Source organism: Diorhabda carinulata, chromosome X (assembly GCF_026250575.1).
Source record: "Diorhabda carinulata isolate Delta chromosome X, icDioCari1.1, whole genome shotgun sequence".
Taxonomy (NCBI): domain Eukaryota; kingdom Metazoa; phylum Arthropoda; class Insecta; order Coleoptera; family Chrysomelidae; genus Diorhabda; species Diorhabda carinulata.
The window spans coordinates 48,748,594-48,763,223 of record NC_079472.1 but is presented as its reverse complement, the minus strand read 5'-3'; the positions used below and the strand labels follow the sequence as shown (position 1 = coordinate 48,763,223).

Genomic DNA, 14,630 nt, shown 5'->3' with positions numbered 1-14,630 from the left:
AGTTTATTGAAGCGCTATTTACTAATCATTTAAGTTGCTATGTAATAAGAATTAAATTATGAATATATACTTCAATAAGAATAAATTTTATTAATTTGAATTGTGTGTTATGGATAGTTATGACAATTAAAAAAGCTCAATAATTCGAGGAGATATAAAAAGAAGAAGACAGGCGCGTTAACGTGATGTTATAGAGAGTTGTTGATAAACACAAAAAAAAGGAAACACCTTACATCAACTTGAAAAAACTTTTTACAGTAAATACTTTATATTTTTAAATTAACGGTGATTCATCAAAAATAAAACTTTATTAAAAATTGATAAATTTCATGAAGAGGTAAATATATTTTGAAACTATTCCTAATCCTCTTTTATTATACTGCTCTAATCTAATCTTATATATTTAAATGTATTAAACCATTTTAGAAAATGGATCAGCTTTCTGCCGAAAAACGATTATCTCTTGCATATTTGCTAGTTATTGCAGCAGGTGCAGCATCTAGTATATCAACTGGAGTTGCTTGGAGTCATTGGTACAGAACATTAGATCAGTGCGTTGGTCGCAATTGTAGTTGTATTATATATGGAACTCACACTATGCAATACTTCCTTGGTAGTATTCTATTTTTTTTGTTTCTAACAACATTTAGCAGTTTTTTATGACTTAATATATTTTTTAGGAGGTGGTCAAGCTCCATGTATTTGGGTAACTTTTGGACCACTTATTTACTTATTTTTCACAATTGGCTTGATATGTTTCCATGGATATAGAGTACTTTTTACGACTAAATCTCCAAGTGGTAGAAGTACTAGAACTATGTTAGCAAAATTAGAGTAAGTATAATATCTGTAACTCAGGGAGATCCCATTTCTCATATAATATTTGTGGTACTATTACTTTATCAAATTGAAAGATTTTAGCAAAACTGATAAGTTGGATTTATAGTTGGAAGTTTTATATTAAGTTGCAAGATGAAATAATTTGCCTTTGTTCTTTTTATATCAAATTTTGCAAAAATATAAGTTTTTTATTGTTTATTGTTTATCAGATAGAAATTAATGGTAAAAATTTTCCACTGAAATTCTCTCCCATGAATGTTGGTCCTAAAAATTTGATATAAATTTAGAACAAATTAAGTTTACCTTTGGACTCTAGAAATGATGTCTTGAATATTGAAAGGCGTGTTAATCTGTGCAATTGTGAGTATTATTGAAGTGGAAATAAATAGACTATTCAGTATGAATTTCAACAGTTGTAAGAAAGTGTTGACCAGGTGATAAAAAACAGATTCAGTACATGTAGTTATTATACAAAAACAAGTGGAAAAGTCGTTGCACTCTCTTCGCCAAAAACTATAGTGCATTTTTTACTGTTAGCAATTAGTAAATTTTAACAAAAATTGATTAATAGATCTTCTACAATATGAATATCAATACAACTATAAAAATTCAGTTGAAAGCTTTTTCTTACTTTTGAGAAATAAGACTGGAAAAAAGAAAAAAAAATATTGTGGTTAAAACTGATTTCTATTTTGATATTCAAGTTGTAGGTGAAATATTAATCAATATAATTTTGCAAGTTGTCAATGTCAAGTAATATTTTGATAAAGACTATAACATGTTGAAAAGTCACATTTTGACCATTGTGTAAAATCACATTTTGGTTAATTTAATTAATTTTTTCATAATAATACCCAAAATGTCTTTTGTTTCGGCACATCTACAGCTACAGGATTTATATGCTAAAAACTCGCTACATGCTTCCTGTGAGGAGATATCGCTACTACCTACTGATGGAGGGATAAAACGCTAGTAATATATGAATTTAAATTAAGGTGGTGTTGTCTCGGAATGCCGGAGAGACAATAAACCAAGAGTAAAAATCTCAACGAGTAGAAGAAAATGGTGTATCAAACTCCAACTTTGTAGTGCAGAGAGAAGAATACAATGTAACAAATGATGTAAAAGTGCTTTTGTACATTATGGTGGTGATAATGGTGATTTTCATGGTTGTGAAAATCTTCAGAATTTATAGAAGTAATGTTGAAAGGAAAATTCGCAGAAATATAGCAAGTTTATTATCTATGGGTAATCTAGCTGCTTCTACAAGCTCACAGGTAGTATCTCCGATGGTGTATCAAGTGCGGGAGTGAATAATAAATAAATAAAATCGTTTTTATTATTATGACATTTCTATTTTCTGATGATTAATCTTAAATACTTATTTAAGGTCATATTAATAGTCTGATTTTCTTTGTTACGTTAATTATTATTTATTTATTTGCAACAATTGCGTCTGTTAGTAGAGTGCCGTAAGGCATAAAAATGGTAAAACCTCGGAACCCAGGGCCAGTCAATGAATCTGTATATCAAGTGTTAGACTGCATTATTAAAACCTCAAATAAAAGTTACAAAAAAATGGCTGATCTCGATTACAACAATTTACTGAAAAATGAGTGGCGGAAGGGGGAAAAAGTGTTTATAGTAAAAAATTTAATTTTATATGCAATAAATTGTTTGCAGAGTAACTTCAATGTCAATTTATTAGACTGTCATACAAAATAATGATTTATACACATTATTACATCATTGCTCATTATTGTCGTCGTCATCGATCACCTTGATGTAGATTGTAGGTGAAGGATTAGAACAGCTGTCACCATTGCATTCTAAGCAAGCTGCAGTGCAGCTTAATCCACAAGATGCTCCACATCCTGTTTTACCCGTGCAAAAAATATGTTTTCTCAATCCTTCACCAGCAGAAGCAGAATATATTTGAAGCGGTATATAACCTTGTTCAGAAGTGGTTGCCTTTGTTGGAATTTCATCTTGATGCTTTTAAGAACATTTCAGATTTTATGCCACAAGAGTGCGATGTTTCTCCTGAAAAACTACAAGCATTTTTTGATTCTCTGTCGTTGTTACATGCAAATGTTGAAATGAACACAACAAATGCTGTAGCGTTCATTAAAGCTAGGTTGTCTGGTAGGGCAAGAGGTTTGATTTCCAATTAGATTGATTTGAGAGCAATAATAAAGACACTTCGTGAGTCAAGAGAAGGAGATAGCTCACATGTCTCTTGGATCAAATCCCTAGCTGAAAAACTAGAAACTGCCTATATTAGTGAAGGAGTACCTAATGATGTAGCTGAAAAGTATACCATATAGCAAATTGTTTGGTCAGTAGTTCAAAATACAAATTCAGAAAGGGTTAAATTGATTATGGAAGTAGGCAGCTTTGCAACAGTGCAGAAGGCTGTATCAAAATTTGTCTGCTAATAATAGTAATAACCCTTAGGCGGGAAGTTCAAACATTTTTTTATACAAGACATATTTTCAATATATCATAATTCTGGAAATAGGTCAGCTTATACTAACAATTATAGGTCAGTTAGGATAACTGGAGTAGAATGTGATCCGGGGGCTGATATTTCAATTTTTTAAAGACCTAATATTGACCCAGATAATTTATTAAATAGGGTTAATCTGAATAAAATAAAAGGTATAACGGAAGGTGTAATAAGATCCTTAGGTATTACATCGACAGACATTTTTGTTGAAGATTACAGTATACCGCACGAATTTCATCAATAAATTTTTTTTCACAATATCAATGTAAACGTGACTATTACATAAAGATAACAGAAAAAAATATTGATTCCTATTAAAAGAGGACTTCTAGAAGATACAATTATTATTCCTTTTAGGTTTGAGAATTTTTGGAGTAATTAGAGAGCTTGAAAATAAACAAAATGACTGTGTGATTAACAGCAATGAAATTTTCGAGTTTTTGTTGTAAGAACTATATATAGAAACTTCCCATACGTCAAAATAATTAACATAATATGCGAAAGGCTTACATTGAAGGGGTTTGATGTGAAAATACTCAATTTAAGTGAATTTTATATTCTCATTATTGACATCGAGAAAGAAAATTTTATTTCTAATCTACCCAAACAACTTAATACGCAGATTCCTGAGTTTGCATTCAATTATGTAAAAAGTTTTCTGATATTTTTTGTGTAAAATCTGATAAATTCACTTCTAAGAATTTTTACACTTAACATCTAAAATTGACTGATAATGACCTATTTACATAAAAAATTATAGAACGCCGCGTACTCAAAAAGACGCAATAAATAAACAGATGTAAGAAATGCTTAACGACAGAATAATTGAACAGTCCAGTTTTGCTTGTTCCTAAAAAATCGTCTTTTGGCAAAAAGACTTGACGGTTAGACAAATCAACAAAAAGAAGATAATAACCGATAAATATCCTCTTCCACAAATAGATGACATATTAGATCAATTTGGTCGAGCCAAATGGTCAATTAGAGTAGATGCGAGATCCTTCATATTTACTAGACAGCCGTTTGTTCTTTTAGTTAGTCTTCTTAGCTTTCAGTGAATGATATATATATATATATATATATATATATATATATATATATATATATATATTTCATTTTTAACAATACATATTTCCCTTATAATAATAAAAATTATCAACAAATTTTTTTAAATAAATAAATAATAAAATTTTAATTGACTGGTATAGGAAACCAATAAGTTCTGGAAGATATATCAATTATCATTTATATCACCCACGTAACACTAAAATTAATTTAATTAAACAGATGAAAAATAAAATCCTTAAAATTTCTGATCCAATTTTTCTTGAAAAAACCATTACCATTAAAATAATTTACAAACTTTTTTATGAAAACTCATATCCTCCATATCTTTTGAAACGAATTTTGTATAATTCATTTGACATTGACACAAACATTGAATCATCATTTTCATACGTCATTTCTAACATAATATTTATACACCTTTACCATACATAAAATCAGTTACTCCTAAACTTTCTGGAAACTTTAAACAACGCAATATTAAAATAGCATATAGTCAAAAACTTAATATTCAATCTATTTTTACTAAAGTAAAAGATAAAACACCAATCAATAAATTTCCTTAACATAGTATATGAAATAGCTTGTTTAAATTGTTAAAGTACAAAAAGTACATTGGTCAGTCGAAAAGGTCACTGATCAGTTGGATAACTTCTCACAAGAGTGATAGCAGATTATATCCTGATAGATGTTCATTAGTGACTCATGTCTATCACGAAGGACACAATATGAATTATGAATCTTACCCTTACCTTTTGATATATTTATGCTTCTAACTGTCCTTGATTTTTTTAGGTCTCTTCTGTTTTAAAATTAATTTTTTCAATAATTTTTGAAAGAAAAAGAGAAGTTGACGTTTCGACTTTTATTTAAGTCTTTATCAAAATATTTTGAGATGCTTCACGCAGGCCTTTTAGAACCATAGCATGGAAGTGATTCCCTTCCACTCTTTCCTATTTTTTCCTTTCGTTTTCTAGTCCTGAATTCGTCTCTCTTTTAGGTCTTTCATCACCTCTGCGTACCATCTTTTCCTTGGTCTTCCTTTTTTCTTGTTCCTCCTTGTTCTATGTCAATCATTTTTTTTTGTTTCCCTAAAATCTGGCATTCTCTGTATGTGACCCAGCCACTCTATTCTTTTGGATCTTATTTTGCTTAGTTCTGTTTCTCCATATAGATTCCTTATTTCATTATTTGTTTTCCTCAGCCATAAATCTCCCTTCTTTTTACAGCCTAGTATCCTTCTAAGTATTTTTCTTTTCCATATATCTAACTTTCCTTTCTCTGCTTGTTAAGAATCCACTTTTCGCCTCCGTACCTCACTGTTGGTCTTATTATTGTTTTGTATTGATGTAGCTTCGCCTTTCTGGAGATTTTTTGTATCTTATTAACGCATTCAGTGCTCCCCAACCATTTACTCAACCCCTCGTTATCTTCGCTTCCAGATTTTCTCCCTCGTTAGCGTCGTTCTTAATAAACACTACAAGATATACATAACTTTGAACTTGTTCTAAGCTCATTGCCTTTTCTTCGTTCAGTTGTATTAAGCTCGTTGCACTTTTCCTTTGTGATGTTGTCATCATCGGGTGTTGTTTTTGTTTTTAATGTCCCTGTTCTGTTCAAACCGATTTCACGTACTATCCATTCTAATACTATATTAAACAGTGTAGTTGATAAAGGATCTCCCTGTGTTGGTCTTTGATATTCTTTGATCGTTTTTGTATGTTCGAGTGTCATTTTCGTAAGCAGCTGTTTTGGAATACTAAGATCGTTAATAGTGCTGTACAAATGGTTTACATTTCTCTCTAAATTCTCGTCTTCAGTGCAGCTCCACCATACTTGATTAATTCTGGCTCTATTTCGTCCTCTCCTGGGGACTTGCCGTTTTTTAGCCCCTGACTTCTAGTATTTCCTCCTTTGTTGGTGGCATTATATTTACGATATTATTCCAATCTTGGGTTATAAGCTCCTCCCATTGTCCACCTTCGTTTTCTGCGTTTAATGTTTCTTTGAAATGCTCTTCCCATCTTTGGATTATTTAGGTCTCATCTATTACTATTTCCCCTTTCTTATTTTTTATATACTAGTGCTCTGCTATACTTGCTTATTGTGTGTTATTTCTTTATAGAAATTCTTCATTTGTTTGTTCAGAAAACTTTTATCAATGCGTTCAATTCTGCTCTCCATTCCTTTGCGTTTCTTTGCTCTACACGTCTTCTTTATTGTTCTTCTTTGCTCTTCATACAGTTTTTTATCTTTATCTGTTCCAGTCTGTAACATTTTCTATAACGTTTCTTCTTCTCAATCTCTTCTTTACATTTAGCATCAAACCATTCGTTCCTTTTTCCCTGCTTCATTTTCTATGATATTATTTTTCTTGTCACCTTATTTATGGTTTTCTCTAAATGTTTCCATTCTTCATTCATATTATAGCTCTGTTGTTTTGCTAGGGCTCTTTCCAGTTTTTCTTCGTATTTTTTTTTTGGTGTTTTATTATCTATGATCTTTCCTACCTGTAGTCTTCTTTTTCGTCTGATATTTTGATTTCTCTTTTTTTTGTCTACTATTAAGTGCTATTTTTGCAATTACTTAAAAATGGTCGCTGTCCGCATCTGCTCCTCTGTAGTTTCTTACATCTTCTACTATTTTCATGAATAGTCGGTCTATTAAGAAATGGTCGATTTGATTAGAATATTTCCCGCTTAGAGCTAACCATGTTCCTTTGTGGTTTTCTTCCTCATTTCAGTTGGTGCATGTATGTTAAATATGCTTATATTTTTTTGTGCATTGTACACTTCTGCTCTCATATTGCTATAAATTTTTTCACTCCTGAATTATGTCTGGCAATCAAGAAACCAGTCCCTAAAGCTCTTATTCCTCCACTATTAAGTAATATTTAGTTTCCTACTTCGTTTACAAATTCCCCTTTTTGGTTTGTTTCTTGTATCGCTCATATGTCGATTTTAGATCTATTTATTTCCTATGTTAAAACTTTCACGGCTTATTCAGCGTATGACTCCCTACATTACACGTTCCAATTATTAGTGTTTCTTTTTTGTTCCTTGATTCCGTTTTCATCTCCTTTTTCATTGCTTGGTCTGATTTCCTGTCATTCGTCCTTGCTGGGGTGTGTAGTACTGCTAATTTTTTGATATGTTTTGACTTTTTTTCAGCTTATTCTCTTCCATGTTCCATTTCCATTCTTGTGATTCAAGGAATATTTTCCTGTATCCAATTTTTAACCTTTTCCCTCTGACTTTCTCTTACTTTGCTCTGGTTCTGATTTTTTTTGTATTTCTCGATCTTTGAGTGACAGGTCATCCTGTATATATACTTCCTCTTCCTTATTAAATCTTAGTTTTGGTTTGTTTATCATCACTTTATTTTTGTCTTCCTGATTGGCCAATATGACTACACAAGTTTTCTCTCCTAACTTCATAGAATCTGCAGTTCTTTTTCTTGGTAGTTTGTCATTCTGAGTTATCTGTTTTCATTTTTAATCTTTGGACGAATACGTTATTGTTCCTTTCTTGATATTACAAATACTCCCGTCTGTTCTTCATATCTATAATGTTTCTTTTCATTGTACTATTAACCTCAATTATTTTTTGGTTTTCTTTCTTCAATCGTTTCACTTCTCTGTATTCCATTTGCTCTTCTCGTGTTTTTTTATCTCCTCGTCCATTTTATCATATCCATCATTTTATCAATGGGGTGTTCTAGTTTTTCTAGGTTCTTTGACGGCGACCTTTCTAGTTTTCTGCTTTTTTAAATATTTCTTCTTCAGTTTCATCATCTTCCTCTCTGTCGCTTCTCCTCTTTATAATGTTCATTATCGTTCATTTTGTTCAGTTTTCTTTCCGTTGAGATTTCCTAGTTAGTCTCTGGTTTTGAATATTTCGTTCACCGCTAAAAAGTTTCAGCTGTTCAAGTCTTATCTACGTAGAAACTTGTTCTTATCGCTATGAACTTTTATCAGTGATATTTAGCTTTTTTGCAGTTATAAGTCCGGAAAAATCGTCGCTTTATATGGATTTTTGGAAAATCTTGAACAAGTATTTGAAACCTGTCGAATATTATTTATTCATGAAAATTTATTTTATGCGCATTAATTTAATATTTTTGGGTAGATACATTTCATAATATCTTAATGTGGTGTATTATTACGTGTTTACTAAATATTTGAGTGCGAATTAAAATTTTGAATCGATTTAGTTTTCTTAACAATGTTCATAAAACCGTTTGAATGCTCTTCACTGCCACTGACATACTACATAGATGTACATATAACCTACTTACCTTAAGTCAAATGTTCCTCCATTACCAACAAACCACAATCTTGCTACATATTTCCATCATCCATCATTAAAAAATTTGTTTTGTGTGTTTGTTTTACCATGTTCAAGAGTCAATTGGTATTCTTTTATTTTGCAGTTTGTTTTTGAGTTTTATAAACATTTAAATGTAGGTTTTTTATTGAGTCGAAATAAATTTCATTTTTTTTCTAGTACAGGGGAATCAGTGCAAATAGAAGCCATATCTCAAGAAACTACAAGTCACCTTCCAACAGCTTATTGGATCATTGTGTCTACAATCACATCTTTTTTCACTATATATTCATTGATTCATTTCATCATATATTTAGATGGTTACTATCACACTTGTAACCAATATCGTTCTACATTGGAAAGACTGCTCAGTTTACATGGTTCAGCTTTGCCCGTTATTCATCAGAGATTAAGTTGTTCAGGGATATTTGATTTTATGGATTATATGCAAACAGATTCCGGTAATGCTTATCGAGATGGTATTATTAATACAGGTGCATGTCTTATAATAGGAATTGTATCATCTTTCTTTAGTTGGACTGCATTTTTGAGTACTAGTGTCATTAATATCATGGTGGCAAGAAGGAATAATGAGTAATATGTTCAGAACAAAGTGTCATGTTAGATATATAAATATATATATATATATATATATATATATATATATATATATATATATATATATATATATATATATACCGAGTTGGATTTTTAAAAATTCTCGACGTTTCGGCCATAATCAAGAGATGGGTGGGGATAGGGTAGATATTCGTTCATTGGTAAGAAGTGGTCCGATTTTGTGGTCTCAATATGCCTACTCCGCGCAACGAATCACCACTTTTTGGTGGTTTATTCAAAATGATTAAAATAGAAAATAAAAATAATATGCTTACCATCACCATATGCCACTGTATATATAAATAAGGGATCATGTTAGGCTGTGACCTCTAATACGTTGGCTTATGATTGGAGGGCATTGTGTAACTAGGTGATCTAGACTTTCATGCTCTTCCTCATAGAACTTGTACTCGTCAGTTTCTTCGATACTTATGCAGCATGTTTTTACTCAAGATATTTCTTAGATCCAGCAGTATTAAATATTTGGGAGTATCTGTAGGAGTGATCCGTTTCTGGAAGAATCCACCAAATAATTTACACTTTGTGCTCCTTTTCTGGCAAGCACAATAGTTTTTTCATTTCTGTATGACCAGGTGGACAAATTGTTCTTGTCTAGTTTATTTAGTTTCCAATGATATTCCTAGATCAGCTTTGAATTGATGTTGTGGAAGCTCAATGCTTTGATAGCAGTCTGACTGTCCGTATGAATGACTATTTTATATTTCTGACATGACACCTCAATTATTTAATGTTTTTGTCTCCGTCCACTAATTTCTATTTTATTCCTGGCTGCGACTAATGTATTTAAAAAGTACAAAAATTTATTCTAAACTTGTGCCTTTAAATCAATTTCTGTCCAAAAATTATGAAAAAAATATTTTAATCAACTGAAATTTGTTTGATTTTAAGTGGAGAAAATTTACTAAATATGAGTTTTAAAACTCTGCAAAAAATTGTCTACAATAGTTATTGAGTATTGTTTTTCTAATAAAATTAATTTATTATACTTTATTATTAAAAGTTATATAACTTTTTCTATGTAAAGTGAGTTATGCAGTGGTGGATTTACAGATTACAAAAAACATTATTTCCAGCAAATAAAATTTCAACTTGTATGTATTACTTTTAAAATAAGGAAGATATGTTTTGAAAATATTCAACACTGAATAAAACTTAACAATGAGTAACCTTAATACAACAGGGTATTTCAAAAAAGGTGATCCCGTCTCTAGTATAGATAGGAAACAGAAAAATATTTGGTGTTTGTTCAGTGAAAAATTTTCGTAACTTCAACCGTATTCGAGAGGGCGTTGAAGAAAAAACAGACATTTTTTACGGTTTTGCCGCAATCACTGGCGACATTGTATTGAAATTTTATTCTAATATCTTTTGGAAGCTGATACATCATAGAGGTATTGAACATAACATTTTCAATATTAAACATTATTTAATTTTACACCAAAAAGGTACTTTTAATAAAACTAGATACTGGGTACCGTTTTCGAAATGGAAATTGGGACTGACGGCTTTCGTTTCTTGGAACGTTTCCCAAAAATCCAGTCTAATCAGTATGGGATCTTATTTTTCAAAGTTAAATAAGTATGGGCACTAAGCTATTTGAGGCCTTAGTATGAAACAAACAACAATTTGATGATTATGTATTGTGGTTTTGGGACTCAAACTGTTGTTTGTTTTTTGCTAAGTTAAAATAGCTGAATACCCATAAGTTTATGCTATAGAGGTAAATTTACCTCAAGAAATAAAAGACAGAATTCAACGTCACTTTAATGTCCTCATAGCTGACTCCTAATTGTTTAGAAGATTAATGGATTCTTTAGAAGAAAGGATAGACTTGTGTATTTGTGAAAACGGAGAACACCTACTCTAATTTAATTCTATTTTATTTTATTACCTTTTTTTAAGAGTACTTTTTTGGTCTAAAGTCAAGTAATGTTTGTTTACTTAAAATTTTGTTCAATAAAACTAATATTGAAAAAGTTATGTTCAGTACTACTTGGTACGAACCGTATAACTAGCGCCCTCTATGAGAGTCAGACATAAAAACAAATTCATTGAATGTATTAGGTTTCAAAACATATTCGTATAAAATTTCAATACAATGTTGCCAGTAGTTGCAGCAAAATCGTAAAAAATGTGTATATTTTTTTTCTTTAATGCCCTTTATATTGAATACAAATGGCGTTACGAAAATTTTTTACTGAGAAAACCCCAAATATTTTTCAGTTTTTTATCTATCCTAAAGAGGGAATCACCCTGTATTTTTTAGTACATTTAGAAATAAATATTTTTTTCTTGATTATCTGTTGATGTTGCTTATTAACCCATTAATATCCAGAACTATGAAAATGTTTTAAAATAATTAGAGTGAAAGTTTAAATATTTGAATTGTGGTTTATATTTATCGTCGGTTGTTGTTTTTTTTTTTTTTAATTCTATGTAATGTAAGCACAATTCGTGAAATTCATCAAACCATCTATCGTCTAATAGAACTAGACAACAACGTAGATTTTTTTGGGCATCAATTTTTTGACATTTACAATACCTTCCAAAACTATGAGGAATTTTCTTAAAACAGGTACTCTATTTTCGAGAAACCTTATTCACATCAAAATTCATTTTTTAAGATATGCGTAATCTTCAAACGGCGACAATTCCCTCAAAACTTTTGTAAATTAGGTTAGGTGACACAAAATTACATGTAGTAGTTTAGATTTAGTAGAATGTTTTATGAATACCATATTTATATTCACAATTTTACAGTATTGACTGATTTTGACAACGATTTTACTATTTGATTTTTTTTAAATATACATAATCGTTTTATATGACAACGTAGTTTTATTTTTGTGAATTATGTCATTGGGTGACTAGATGTAGAAGAAAGTGCTATTTTAACATTCCTTGTAAATACCTATACATGAACAAAGAGAGCGTCATAGGCCATGAGTAAATACATTGAGGTTTCACATCAACAAGTGTATATGAACATGGAATTGGCATATGGATGATTCAATTTCCATCATTCCACAGAAGAAACGATATATTTGCATCAGTGTAGATCCTTGTCCATAAAAATTCATATGGTTTCGATATTGAAGAACTAAAATGTTGGCTTCACTTGTGTATCAATATAGGGATATATTTTAAGAAGCTCAGCGTCTGTTACTAAAAAATTTGAGTGATAGATTGCAGCAATCGCTTCAATTTGTGATTAATGCAATTAACAAAATAAGAAGCAATGCATTGAATACAAGCTTATTTGCGCAATTGTGTGAAGAAAAACCATGAATACTTCCAACGATTTTATTTACTTCACGACTCAGTTTTAGAGTTTCTGGAAAATTAAGATCCTATCCTGATTTAGAAGAAAACCTAATCAATTTAAAGGAAAATATTGGTCGGCGCGAATTTTCAGTTTTCAAGCTTGAAGCATGAAGATATTCCGACAATCCATTTAATGAAACGGAAACGAAGAATTTGATATTACAAGAGGAGCTACTCGAGCTTAGCACTAATTAGGAGCTGAAAGTGACATTTAAAAATGGGTATCAAAAAATTCGGCTAGAGGTAGAAATACCCGAAAAATATCTTGGACTGTGGAAAATTTTGCAAAAGATTCTGATCGCGTTTCCCTCGTTATATCTTGTCGAAAAAAGTTAGTGCCGTTACAAACTTATTGACAAAAAAGAACAGATTGAATATTACAAAACGGGAAGATTTGCGGGTATTCCTTACAAAACTGAAGACTAATATTGATAATTTGCTGTCAATTCATCAAGTACATCTCTGACATTGAGATTATATTTTTTCTTGTTATTATCATCGTAGAAGTTACATTCTTTTCACCATTCCGCGTGGGAAGTTTTCTAAATAAAGTTTGTGAGAATTGATTGGTTCTTTTGCTGCGAGTCACTGTAGATTTCAGAAAAGTAAAGTTGGATGAAGTCACTTATTCGATTTGATAACTTTGCTTTATTAATATCCAATCACAGCACAATCAATTTAAAAGTTTGTTTATTTATCAAATAATTAACCCTATCAAGCAATCAATTCCAACCTTTTTTTTTTCGAAAACTGTTACTTCGTCGTTGAAACTCGGCCATAACGCAAGTTACCTTAGGTAGTTCTAAGATTCACTTTTTCGAGATGTGGAAAATTGGTAGTAATATAGCTGCAGGGGTCCACCGGATCCAACAAAATTTTGAAAGTGGTCTATGAAACAAGAAAGTTTGGGAACCAATGGTGTAAGTAGATCATCCAAAATAGATTCTTGATAAAATTTTGTTTTTTATACCCCCACTCACCATACCTCAATAAATGTGATTACTTTTTTGGGGGGGGCCGTTAAGGGAGTCTGTTTTTTCTTTCCCTGTTGATTCCTGAGAAGAATTGTGGAATCACATTACAGACAAATGCAATATAATAAAAAATAATCATCATCTACTGATTAAAGTTGACTTTTCGGCGAAGAATAGTTTGCTGTCTAAAAGAAAATGGTGATAATTTTCAGCAATTTCTTTAAATTATCAAGGTTCATGTAATTTCTACAATATTATTAATTTGATTTTCCATTAAATTGTTCTTTGTAAAAACAATAGGTGTTTCCAAAAGTTGTTTTGTATTTTTCTCTGTTACTAGGTAATGCAAGTCCTAATATTATACAGTAGTTTTATTGATTTTGGAGTAACCTATACTTTTAATTAAAACTTCTTGGGAGAACTCCGTTTTTTGCTGACGTTTGAAATTATTAAAGGTGAAAATAATCAGATACTCATTAGTAATCTAAAGAAATATGATAAGTTTACATAAATTATGGTTGAATATTTGCGTTTTTGTCAGGTTAACTCGAACTTATACAGCAGGATTCAATAACTCGCAGGTTTCTTTTGAACTCTGTTACAGATTCGGCAAACAGTACTTAATCATCACCATACAAAAGCTAATGAAAAATGTATTTATGTTCAAGGTAAAAAAAGAAAAGGAAAGTTTGCTTAAGGTGTCTCCTTATTGAATCCCTTTCTTATTTTTAATTCCCCTGACCCATTACCTTGTTAAATAAACAGAGTAGCTGATAAAATCATTTTAGCACTTATCCTACTGGTAAATAGTTTATCCCGAAGGAGCTTTAAGTTAATTGAGTCAAATGCATTTTTGCAATCTTCAAATAAGAGTAAGCAATTTTCTTCCTAAAAGACGTGGATATTACTAATAGAATGAAAATATTATCCTTTCATTTAAATCCTATTCCAGTA

General features: G+C 30.7%; 1 protein-coding gene across 1 annotated transcript; it reads left to right on the top strand.

Annotated features, from left to right (window-relative positions):
- The first annotated feature begins 20 nt into the window (after positions 1 to 20).
- On the top strand, positions 21 to 11,677 carry LOC130902770 (uncharacterized). Its single transcript, XM_057815052.1, has 4 exons — positions 21 to 337; positions 427 to 613; positions 681 to 834; positions 8,920 to 11,677. The coding sequence occupies exons 2-4, from the start codon at positions 430 to 432 to the stop codon at positions 9,335 to 9,337; spliced, it is 756 nt and encodes a 251-aa protein (XP_057671035.1). The 5' UTR covers positions 21 to 337; positions 427 to 429; the 3' UTR covers positions 9,338 to 11,677.
- Positions 11,678 to 14,630: the final 2,953 nt, after the last annotated feature.

Bases quoted from the DNA above. Each gene is read 5' to 3' on its own strand.
- LOC130902770 (XM_057815052.1), top strand. From the start codon at position 430: ATGGATCAGCTTTCTGCCGAAAAACGATTATCTCTTGCATATTTGCTA. The intron at 614-680 runs GTAGTATTCTAT...TATATTTTTTAG, and splicing joins CACTATGCAATACTTCCTTG to GAGGTGGTCAAGCTCCATGT. The intron at 835-8,919 runs GTAAGTATAATA...TTTTTTTTCTAG, and splicing joins ACTATGTTAGCAAAATTAGA to TACAGGGGAATCAGTGCAAA.